This window comes from Galeopterus variegatus, unplaced genomic scaffold, assembly GCF_000696425.1.
Source record: "Galeopterus variegatus unplaced genomic scaffold, G_variegatus-3.0.2 Scaffold300, whole genome shotgun sequence".
Classification (NCBI taxonomy): Eukaryota; Metazoa; Chordata; class Mammalia; order Dermoptera; family Cynocephalidae; genus Galeopterus; species Galeopterus variegatus.
The window spans coordinates 414536-426387 of NW_007726411.1; the positions used below are offsets into that span (position 1 = coordinate 414536).

Below are 11852 nucleotides of genomic sequence, written 5' to 3' on the forward strand. Positions count from 1 at the left end.
ATTTTGTGCTGTGGTATTTTTCTTCCCTCAGAATAATTTATAATGGCAAAACAGGCCTTACAGCAGTTGCTTTTCTGTTTCACTTATTTCTTTAAGAAGCTTTAAAATATTTATTGAAAAGTGCCATATCTAATTTCTTTAGCTTTCTCCTCAGGCCTTGCAGGCATCTCTACTTTTCACCCTCAAAAGAAACAAATAAATCACTAACAAATATAGTTAATTTATTGCAGAAATGGTCAGATCACTGATCCTACCCAGTGCTGAACACTAAACCCCAGCTTCCCTGTTTTGGTTGCATGTTTTTTTCTGTGTGCTGAAATTCTTGTGAGAAATTCTGGCCTGGCTGAGGGAGGGTTGAGTTGTGGCTCTGGTGTGGGACTGAAGGTCAGGACGTGGTACAGACAGGGTGGCCTCCCTCTTTGCCTACCCTGTGCCCAGCTGCTGTAGCATCCCTGTGGGGCCTTGCCATTGGAATGGAGTGTCAGGAGATGTTTGGTATGGCCGGGGAGAGGGAGAGTCTGGTGGGGAGGGGGGTCTGTGCTAGTTCTTTGGGTTTCAGGCTGTCTTTCCATCATTCTGTGGTGTTAAGTGCACCATCAGGTGGTACACCTGGTTGCTAATGGGTAGAGGAAGGGGGGTGATCACCTTCCAGGACATGGCTCTGGGAGCCTGGGTGGGCCTTTTGCCCTAGGTAAAGTATTTTGTTTGCTATCATGTGTTCTTTGAGGAGTGAGCCATCTAGAGCCCTGGTTTGTGTTCATTGGGTCATAGGGCTTCTGCCTGTGCTCTTCTCCACAGAGATTTCGTGGGAATTCCACTTCTGGGGAGCTCAGGTAACTGCTACCTGTTTTTCCTTTTTGGCCCCAAGCTCTCTGTGGAAAACTGCAGGAATGGGGCCTGCATCACTTTCCCTCCTCATGGGAGGGACCGTCTCATGGGAGGTGGGGGCAAGTCGGGGGAGAGAAGCAGCCAAGGATCCTTGCTCTTTCCCTTCTAGTGTGCTGTCATCCAAGCAGGCTCCTGGCTGTGGGGATGGGCATGGGGGAAGAATGTTCTGTTTGAAAATACCCATGATAACTGTGGGGAGTCATTCCTAGCCAGAGAAATCCAGGAATGAGCAGGAGGAGGAAGCAAGTGAGGACAGAGGCCACCATGTTTCAGTGTCCTGAAGAGGGCTCTCAGTGACGGGGGTTCCTGGTCTGGCATGAGCTGGGTTTTCTGTCAGATCATTGGTCCCTAGCAGGAGTCCTCCTTTGTATGAATTACTCAGGGGCAGGGGCTGAGCATGGGCCATTCTTGGGAGAAAGGGACACCTGGAAGTGAGGAAAAGTGGTGAGCATCATCAGCCTTTGTTGTCCAGCATAGCCTTCCTGACCTGTCAGCTCTGGGTCCAGGCTCAGATGGATCAGTCCGGCCTGGGGAGGGTTTCCCTGTGTGTGCCAGCTTCTTCTGACTGAATTCATCTTGTCTGGACTTAAGGGCATTTGTGCAGAACAAGAAGGACATTGTCTGGCCTTGAACATCTTCAGGAGGCTAGAGCCTCCTGTTCACATATTCTCAGCAAAGGGAAAGGTCTCTCATCTGCAGGCCACCAAGATGGTTCTTGCATTGCCCCAAGAAACTTGGAAAGCAAAGCACTTGATCCTGCAGTTCTGCTCTGTCACCTTTCTCTGCAGTTGGCCACACTCTTGTTCCCTCTATCCTGTGTTTGGACTGTGTGTGGGTTCTTTCTTGGTGGCAAGCCCAGCAATGTATTGAATGTCTTTCATGTGCTGTGGGTGGCTCAAAAAGCCTATCATGTGGCTTTTATACTCTGACCCATGAGGGCAGAGAGGTGGCTGTCCCATCCAGCATGGGAGGATTGGATAGCTCTCTTGCAAACAGAATTTTGCCTTTATTGGATTTGCCGTTTTTGTTTTTTTAAATAATAGAGTAAGCATGAGTTTGTAAGTTTTTAGAATTGGTATTATAAGTTGAACAGCCAGTAATTCTCAAGAACTTGGCTCATTAGAAAAATATCTAAATTGGATAGCAATTTCCAAGAGTTAACTCAGTTTGATCTTCAGTCTCAGTTATTTCGGCTTGTTGGGTTTTGTTTGTTTGGCAGCTGGCCAGTACAGGGATCTGAACCCTTGACCTTGGTGTTAAGAGGCTGCATTCTAACCGTCTTCGCTATCTCACCAGCTCCCTGTTGGGTTTTTGATTGCACACCTTTGAAGAGATGGCCAGGCCTGGTTCACATTTCAGGGGTATTGGACCACACCTTTCCAAGAAGTGCAATGAATCTTCTCACCTATCCCCCATTTTGAGGCAGCAGCCAGAAAGGGAAGTGGGCAAGGTAGCTTTTTCCCCTTCTCACTTGGGTGACATGAATTCTCTTTGGTCAGTGGCTGTTTGCAAAAGCTAAACTAATAAAATACTCAGCAGCTAATGTGTGTAACCTAGGAGTGACGAGTTGAAGTCTCTATCAGCAGTGATGTTTTAGATAAACAGGCTCAGTACTTCAGTTGATGAACTATATATATCTTTCCAGTCTAGATTTGTAAATATTTAATGAAGTCAGGGTTACATGCATAGTTCTTTAAGATTCTGGGTAGTTGATTTGTAACCAGTAGTCTACCTATGAATGTATCCCAAACCTTTAGAAGGCTTGGAAAAGTTTTTTGAGATAATGAATTAGTTTTGTAGGAAAAAGAAATTGATGTTTAAAACACCCCCTTGGAAATGAATTCAGTTGGCCCAACCACATTTTTAAAACAAGTGGATCCAAAAGGCCTGTAAACTATCAACAAATAAAAGTCCACATTGCCTAGTGGGATATTTTGAATGTTCCTGTTTTACACTTATTTTGAGTCCGCTATAAACTTTGATTTGGATAAGAATTTGAATTTAAAGAATTTACTACTATTTAAATTTTTACCAATTTTTACATTTTCATGATGGTATCTTCCTGATATGAATGAAGCAAGACTTTTTGATTGTGGTACTCCATTTATCCCTGTAGTGCCAAAACCAGTGATACTTTATTTGCTCCTATGGCAGCTTGTAGAGATAACAGAAGTGGTTTTCCTGAAGAACTAAAATGCATATTCTCTAAATGCCAGTGTGTGGTGATGGGACCCACACTGTCATTTTTTCTCCAGGGCAATGTCTTTGGATTGTCTAGGGCCTAGGCAATTCTGAGAACTACTGTAAGCCAACCACAGGACACTAGAGAAATACACACATGGCCATATGTGTGTATGCAATGGATTATTCAAATGTGGGCAATTCTGGACACTACAGAAAAATGTTATATTTATTTGCAGGAGTTTACATTTTTAAGCTCACAGTAATATGACCCATTAGTTTTCAGGCAGGTGCAGTTTATTTATTCATTTTTTTGGTGGGGGGGGCACAAATGCATGAATTCTATCTTGAGTAACAGGAAGGTCTACTGTTGGTTGGGTATGGGCCCATTCCCTGGTTCTGTTAACCACTTTTGCATCAGATTATTGTTAGGTAGCATTGTAAATAAAAGAATAGGTTATATAATAGAGATACGACACTTGAAATTTTGCTTTAAAATCTATAGCTCTACATATATATTTAGTTATATCACTTGATAGATTTCTTCTACACAGTGCAGAGATTGTTTTATACCACAGATTATTTTTATAAAGTCTATTGAGTTTGAATAAGAATGATTTTATAATCAGAGCTAATAAGCTTTACCTTTCAAGATAAATGTACACTGGAGCATAAGTGGTATGGAACTTTTTACTTAGTGCTCACATGGGTTCTTGTGATACGCTGGCAGACTGGAGTCAATTTATGAGTCGTCTTTGGCCAAAGCTCCACTTGTGCTATTTAGGACAGTGATACTTCAGCTCAGCTCCTCGCAGACTGGGAAGAGAGGGGCTGGGAGAGCAGAGAAGGGCCTGCAGTGTGTTTTACATTTGTGCTTCCTCTCAAGGTTTCTATTGAACAAAGGGTTCTGAGGTTGCAAATTGGTTGGTAAGCTCCTGCCATGGGATGTGTTCATGTGAGGGTGTTTGGGGGAACAGAAATTTCATGGGGGTACATATTGACATGGGATGGGGCTAGAATAAGATTCAGGCTACAAAAACTTTCAAATGAGGATTTGGTGGTTTAATCCACCAAACTGAATTATCTATGACCAAATTATCCAGTTTTGGGGACAGAATTATCCAGTTGAGTAATTTTTTGGAAAGGAAGGAGAGAGGGTGGCATGCGCACATAGTGATTAAATTAAATGGAGAGCTGCCGGGCACATTTTGTCCTCTCTGGTCAGGGCTGTTTTGGAGATGAGAGTGGTAGGATTGGCTTGCTGCTTTAATCTATCAAATCAGCTAGAAGCCCCTAGAGGAAGCTCAGAACCCTGGTAACAGCAGAGACTCTTCCAAATATCTACAAAGGCTTTCTTGCTTTTCCTACAAAGTGCAGCATCCTTTACCATAATATGGAAAGTAGCCTTCATTTTAGCCTCTTTATTTTTGAGTATAGAGTGGATGGCTATTTGGGTGGGACTTTTGATGGGGATATAGGAGAAGTGAATGATTAAGCTATTTCTTGGTTTCTGTAAAGGCCAATTCTGAGGCCCAGCTTGAAGGTCTGTCCCCAGACCCTGCCTGCTGGCTTCAGGCTGCTGCTTCCAGAGGTGCATTGGATGGGACAGTTTTGTCAAGAAAACCCCTGATGTGTCATTTTAAACCAACTGCTTTTTACTCATTCTGGTTTAGATACAGTTTTACACTTAACCCCTTTTATACTTAGATTTAGTTTTAGCAGATCTAGTAGCACTCCAGGAACCAACCCATCACTCCTTTCTCTGTTCCCCACAAAAGAACATTTCTTTGTTCTCTAGCCACGTGTCTTGGAATGTAATTCTGTTGTGCCTTTGTTTTTGTCACCCTTCTCCCCTTAAAAGCAACTGCTGTAAGCTTTTTTCTATCTGTCTTTTCTAGCCCCACACCTCCTACCTTTTTCCTTTTTCCCAGCTCTAATTTCTGGATGCACTTCTGTGATCCAGGTATTTTAAGAACCAGTTACCTCAGACCTCATGTTGAACAGTGTCACCATCTGGGTCCTCTCGATACTGCAGACTTTTAACATACACATGCAGGAACTCTGCCGAGTGTGGGCACTTACTTGTTTTAAAGCAGAACTCTTCCCAAGGACTGGAAAAGGGGCTTCTGGCAAGCTCGCCATGGCACTGTCATGGCATGGGTCTCGAGTGTCATCTGAACGGTGCTTCCTGTGTTCCTCTTTGAATTCTGCCATTTTCAGTATTCTCGTGTGCCTGAATAGGCAAAGTGATTTAATTGGCTGGTCTTGCACACAAATAAGTTCCAAAGATGAGCTCTTTGTAATACATTTCCAGTCGCTGAAGCTCAAATATAGAACATTCCTTTAAATGGCAGGATAAAAAAACCCACCATCCACCTCAGTGCATTTTGGGAAGATGTCTGTAGCATATGTTGCTGTGAAATTAGGCCTTGTGGGATATGGCTATTTGTCATTTTGATGTATTTAAATAAATATATATATATATTTTTAAAGAGCCTTTTTTACCAGTTTGAAAAGTTTAATTAACCAGCAGTCACCACATCTGAATTTTTGTCTCTGGGGCATAGATAGCAGACCAAGATTAAAAGTGGCAATTCAGCCATAAGAGTGTGGGCTGCCTGCCTGGGTTGTCTTGCCGTCCTCCTGACCATGGGACACCAATGTCAGTGTGTTCCCAGTGGGGTTCCAATTCAGCCCTCTAAGTGTTTGGTCTCTGCCCTGTTCAGTGGACTGTTGACTTCAGTCCCTGCAAGTGCTTTCGCCCGAGTGGGGTTTTCTCCAAGCACTGCCACAAGTTAAGTGTATGTTTAGCCAAATAATTTCTCCATAAGGGAAAAATGCAGTCATCCAAATTTTACCAACAATGACAGAGATCAGAGTAGGAAACATCAGGCAATTTTTTTAAGTTTTAATTTGAAAGTGTCCAAGTCATAGTTAAAGGCCGTCTGGGAGTAAGTGATCATTTAGAGACTCTTCGGGAGACTCATCTGAAAATGTTAAGATGGCCAGTGAGAGGAGTAATCATTAAAAATGCCAGCGGCTTTTTTCCCTTCATTTTTTTCTAGAATTCTATAAAAATGCAAAGAAAATTGAGTGGTACTTGAGAATTGAGGGAGAGGGTTACCGCAGATTAGAAACATATTTCTAGATTTCAGTTCCACACCACAAATCCACACAATGCCATTTTTCAACTGTACAAAAGAATCTGCTTATGAATTTGACATAGTCTTAATGGTAGTGTCAAAGGCCAAATTTTTCACCTGTTAATATTTTTCCACATTTGTCCTTGAATCTGAATAACTTTATACAGTACTGTAAATTTAACTTACATTGAGTTTGATGTCAATTCTTGTGAAAAGAGCTTTCTGCATGTAACAGAACACACAGAGTACAAAATTTGCAGGAACAGTTTTGGAACCAACAGAAAATGTCACCTTTCATTTGCCATCTTATATATCAGTTTTACCAGCTACTTCTAAATTTGTACATTATTTGTAAAGAAAAGAAGGAAAACCCTAAGACTTGTCTAACTTAGTGGAGAATGTGTGTGTTGGGCTTAGGATGGATAGCTAAGTCTTATTGAGCTGTGTTATCTAACTTGTATATAAGAAATTGTACTTAAAAGTTTGGATTCACCTGTTTCTCACAGTTTAAAACGATGAGTAATTGCAAATTCTGGAAATGTGACTAGCATATGGTTTAAGGCTGTAGAAGTGAGGAAGCTCTTTCAAGTGCTAAAAGTAAGACTTCTAGTTTTTGGCTCAAATTCAATAAGTACTGTTTGTATACCAGGATATGTGAGATGTAAATGTAGTAGGTCACTTTTCACCCTTGTAGCTATAAAATAAAAATTTTGTAGATCAGAAATAGCTTGTACTACTGAATTAACAAAAGTTATACTAAAGTATCATGTTTTAAAAAATATATATATACAGAGTTAAGCTTGTTGCTGTTACCCTGTCTGGATTTGAAAAGTGTGCTGATTTATATACATATATATTATTCACACACACACATCTAAAATGGCCTAAAGCAGACATCTATGTAATTACAGTTGCAAAATGAAAACATTTTGGAAAGAACATTGTATCATAGTTCATTCATTTGCAGTGGATCTTTGTTCCTTTTTACTGTGGTAATTTTAGAAATGAGTGTCAAGTTTGAAATTAGATCTGCTAAGTTGGGGTTTTGCTGCTTGAACTCTGCACTGGGTCCTCAAATAAACCGATGTGAATGTAGTTTTTTCCCCCTGTGTGAAGAAGCAGCCACACCCCAACAGAATAGGAGGAAAAATCTAGAACTGTTTCAAGTTTTATCTTTTTGTATATGAAAATAAAATAATAATAAAACAATCTTGTTGTCTCTCTTAATCACATCAGGAGACTGAAGTTTCTTTTCATGGGAATTAGAAATGTATAACATAGCACTCACCCGCTAACTCGAGTTGACCTTTGAGTTCCTGCTTGGTGCACATACAGTTGTAAATGGCTAGTCTACCGTGATTCTGTAGGGCTGCACCTAGTCTCCCATGATCCTGTGGAGCTGCAGCTAAGCACAGGTCTCCATTTCCACCATTCAGAGGTCCAGGGCCTAGCTGGGGGACACTATGGGCTTCTCCTAAATGGACTGTTCTGGGACTTTGGGTAAGTTTCTGCAGGACATAGGTGTATTTTCTAAATCTCCAAGATTCTGCACCCCACCACCAGTCTTATACTTTGCAGATAACCCTGAGCAATCAATATATTTGAAAATGGAGCAGAGAGGCTTTGAAAATGAGTTGTATTCAGGGCTATTGCAGAATATAGGCTTTGCTATTCCCAGACTTTGTTGACTACTAGGATCACTTGCTGAGCTGTTTTATTATTGCCCCCCCCCACTGCCATCTGAATCTGCAAACCAATTCTCATGTTTTAGAGTTCCCGACTTAACCTCACTAAATGAAAACATAGCTCCTCTATAATAAAATAATGATGGTCTCTGATACTAATAAAACAGGAAAGCCCCAGAAATCTGCAGTAACAAAAGATTATTTTGGCCCATGACTAGTATTTCTCTGTAAATCCTTCTGGTGGGGTTAATGCCTTTTAGTTTACCCTTTATTATGAGGATTAAACAACCTGTTTGAAAGTCCTGGAGAAGATTTTTGGTGAAGGGGCTCTTTAGTTAGGGACCAGTCCAGTTGTCCAATCTTTGGTTCTGTTTGCTCTTTCAGATTTAGAAAGTTCACCTTTTATTAGTAAGTGTCCCTAATGAAGAACACAGAGAAGGAAAGGAAGGCAAAAGGCTGACACTTTTGATGGAGGAAATTGGAGCTGGAAAAGCTGAAGGGTTGGACCTTAGGGGTCATGTGGTCAAACTTTCCCTTTAGCAAAGGAATTCTTTCACCAAAAGAAATTTGAAACAATCTGCTTATAAAAGCAGGTTTATCTGAGTGAGCAAGTAGAAGAGGACTCAGGGGCCATTTAACTTACCCTCCCATCCCTTCCCTTAAGTCTCAAACACCGCTTATGAAATACTAGGGTTCCCCTGATTGCAGTTTAAAAACTACTGGTCCAATCTCATCATTTTGCAGGTGGGCAGACAGGCCCAGAGGCAGTTTCCTTACCCAAAGTCAGGCAGTTCTTCCAATTCTTAACTTCTTGGGGCCAAGCATGGAGTTCACTGTCTCCAAGTACAGGATCTGGATGAGGAAAAGTCATTTACCATTTATCTCTCTCTATTATTTAGCACAGTGCCCAGCTCTTTGGAGAGCCTTGAGAAATACTTTTAAAGTGACTATATTTAGTAAATTCTGGTGGAAGCTGCCAACGTGGCCTTGAAGCCTACAGGTAACCAGTGTTTATTGTATTTGTCAGGACTCTTGGTTGCAAGTGACAGAACCCATAACACAAAAAGTGAGCTTCATAGGAAGGATCCTGGGGGAAATAGCCAGCAACTTGGGAAAGGCAGGGTGCATATGGGCTTAAGGAGCTTGGAAGCCAGAGTCACAGATTTGCAGGCCTACTCTACCTGTGTCTCAACATTTCTTCCATTGTTGCTTAGTGCAAGACTAGATGCATCTGCTCCCTTGTCTACTTAGAAGGAAACAAGGCTGTAGACAATGTTAGAATTTCATATGTCACTGCTTTGCTACCTGCAGAGAGTACCAGATCCAAAATCCCTAGAAAGGACTCTGGTTGACCTAGCTGAACCAGTCAGGGTCAGAGTGCCAGAGGATTATACAACATGACTTCACAAGAGGTATTCCCAGGGAAGGGACAGCCTCCTGTCTGAAGCTATCAAAACAATATTTACACATCTTCAGTTGGTGGTTAGAAATGGCCTCCTGCTGAGTGAATCATCACTGGGGTCAGGTGAAAAATTTTCCTATCAGGTTTCTGAGAAATTGGAAATTTGAAGGTTCTGCAAAGAATTAAGTCCACATGGAATGCTGGAGATTGTGCTACAAAATGACCCATTTAATTGTGAGTGGACGTCCATGAAATACATATATCCTTTGTTAGCAGGCATTCAGCAATCAGATTTTACATTCTATCAAGACAAAGAAAGTAGAGACGACTCAATAAAAATTGCTAACATTTAGAGAGCACTTAACGACATCCTAGGTACTACTTCCCTAAATGCTTTCCATGTGTCATTTCCTTTAGTCCGCACAAGAACCCTATGGTCTAGATACTATTATTATTCCTACTGAAAAGGAAACAAGCCTAGAAAGATGAAGCAACAAACCCACTGCAAAGCAGCTGAGTGGGGATTGAAACTCCCGCAATCTGATCCAGGGTCCTGAGCCAACATGGAGGACTGTCTTGCCAAGAAACTCTATAGGAGGTACAAAGCTGTTTTTAGAAGTTACGATTTGTATACAATATGATTTTGAAGGCAGGCGTCATGAGGACATCCAATGTGGCACAGGTTTTGGAATCAGACCTGAGCTGGAATCGTTGCTCTGGGGACCTTAGTGTAACCGTGTGCAAGTGTTTACTCCCCTATTATATGGCACTAAAGGCATTTTCTTCTCGGACTGTATATGAACACCACTTGCCTTCAAGGCATCATACTACCACCCATCATTACCCAGTACAGTGGACCGGGGATGAGGGGAGGGGGGATGCGCCTGGGCTTCCAGGTTTGTCACCAGGGGGCGCGCGAAGCCCTCAGCTGGGACGTGCCTGCGCTCTGAGTCTCGCGTCTCTCGAGAGGCTCAGTGCCAGCCGACTCCAGGTCGCGCATGCGTGTCTTGGTTCCGCGGTTGCGATTGGCTTTCAGGCTGCAGACCCGGTGTGCGCATGCGCTGCGGTTAAAGGCTGATGCCTTGGGTAATATGGCCGCCAAGAGTTTTGCTTTCCGCCTCAGAGGCTCCCGGCGTTTTCTGAGTGGCTTCGTGGCCGGGGCTGTAGTGGGCGCCGCAGGAGCAGGACTCACGGCCCTGCAGTTCTTCCGCAGTCAGGGCGCCGAGGCAGCATTGGCAGGGAGGGAGCCGGACGGTAAGTCTGTGGGCTCGCTGTCAGTTCCCCGGCCCAGGTTTCGGTCGGGACCCTGCCTGGGGCGTGAATCGTAATCCTCCGCGCGCAACTCGCTCTTTGCGGGTCCCGAGCCTGGCGCTTGGTTTCCGGCTTTTCCGTTCTCCCGGCTCGGCCTCCCCTTCCCACCTCGTCTTCCTGCTTCCCTCAGGTCCTTCCTTCCCCCCGGGACCCTCGTTTTCTCCACAGACCCCCGCCCCGGACCTCCTTCTTCCCCCGAATTATTCGTCGCGAAATGTATGTTTCAGTGTCTGTGCCCTCCACTAGGTTGTTAGCTCCGTACGAGTTGGGCCTGTGTCTGTCTGGTTCTCCACCACACACCCAGCGCAGTGCCTGGTACGTAGTCGGTATCGATAAGTGTGGATGAAGGAATACATTAACGCATAGTTTTAGCAGATTACTTAACTGCCCTAATTTTTTCTTTGGTGTTCAGATGAAGAACACCTGCTAGCCCTTCTTCAAAATACGTAAATCCTCAAGTTACCAGGGGTACCTTGTATTTGCCAAAAAAGAGGAGCACATGCTCATTTTTCACATTTTCCCCGACATGCTGATTTAACTTGCTCCGTTTGATACTTGGCGTTTAGCAAGAGAACTACTCTCGTGGTTTGAGGATTTGAGAAGGTATCAAGAGAAGATTGTTTTGAAAGTATCAAGAGAGGATTGTCTTGAAACTGACTCACTGTTAAGTGTGTGCTTGGTTTCTCTCGCCAGGAAAAACAGTACTGGTCTTAACTACTGTCTTGCTACAGCACACATCTCAGTGCTTCAGATCTAGAACGATGAGGAAGAGTGTCAGTGAGTGAAGGTCTTTTAAAAAACTGAAACTAAGGCCGTGCTTTTGTCCTCACTCTTTAACCTATTAAATAGGTAGGCTCTTTCTCATTGTCATATCCATGATTAACTGCTGGTAATGACATGAGTTTTTCCTTTGAGTGCTGCTTTCGTACACACAGTTTTTCGTGGGGGCAGAGAGATTTGGAAATTTGATCAAGACCAATAACCTCAGGTCCTTCCTTAAAAGTGAGTGTGATAACTGCAGTTTATTTTGATATAACTGTACAATTGATGGTAGGCAAAACCAGTACTTTGCCTACTGTTTTCTTTGTCTTATAAGTAATTGCAAAAATGAGACCTCCTGGTTGATTACACTTTTGAGCCAGTCAATCGTAAATCTCACTCCCTCTCCTTTTCTTTATCATCTTTCCTTCAAAATAAGAGTCACTAATTATTTGTTGTTTTTCTCCCCCCCCCCCCCCCCTC

General features: G+C 42.9%; 1 protein-coding gene across 1 annotated transcript in view; it reads left to right on the top strand.

Annotated features, from left to right (window-relative positions):
* The first annotated feature begins 10390 nt into the window (after positions 1 to 10390).
* EXOG (endo/exonuclease (5'-3'), endonuclease G-like) overlaps positions 10391 to 11852 on the top strand; it is a 25648-nt gene continuing 24186 nt past the window's right edge. The window contains exon 1 of the mRNA XM_008567164.1: positions 10391 to 10553. Coding sequence (XP_008565386.1) covers positions 10391 to 10553 — 163 coding nt within the window. The remainder of the gene's footprint in view (positions 10554 to 11852) is intronic.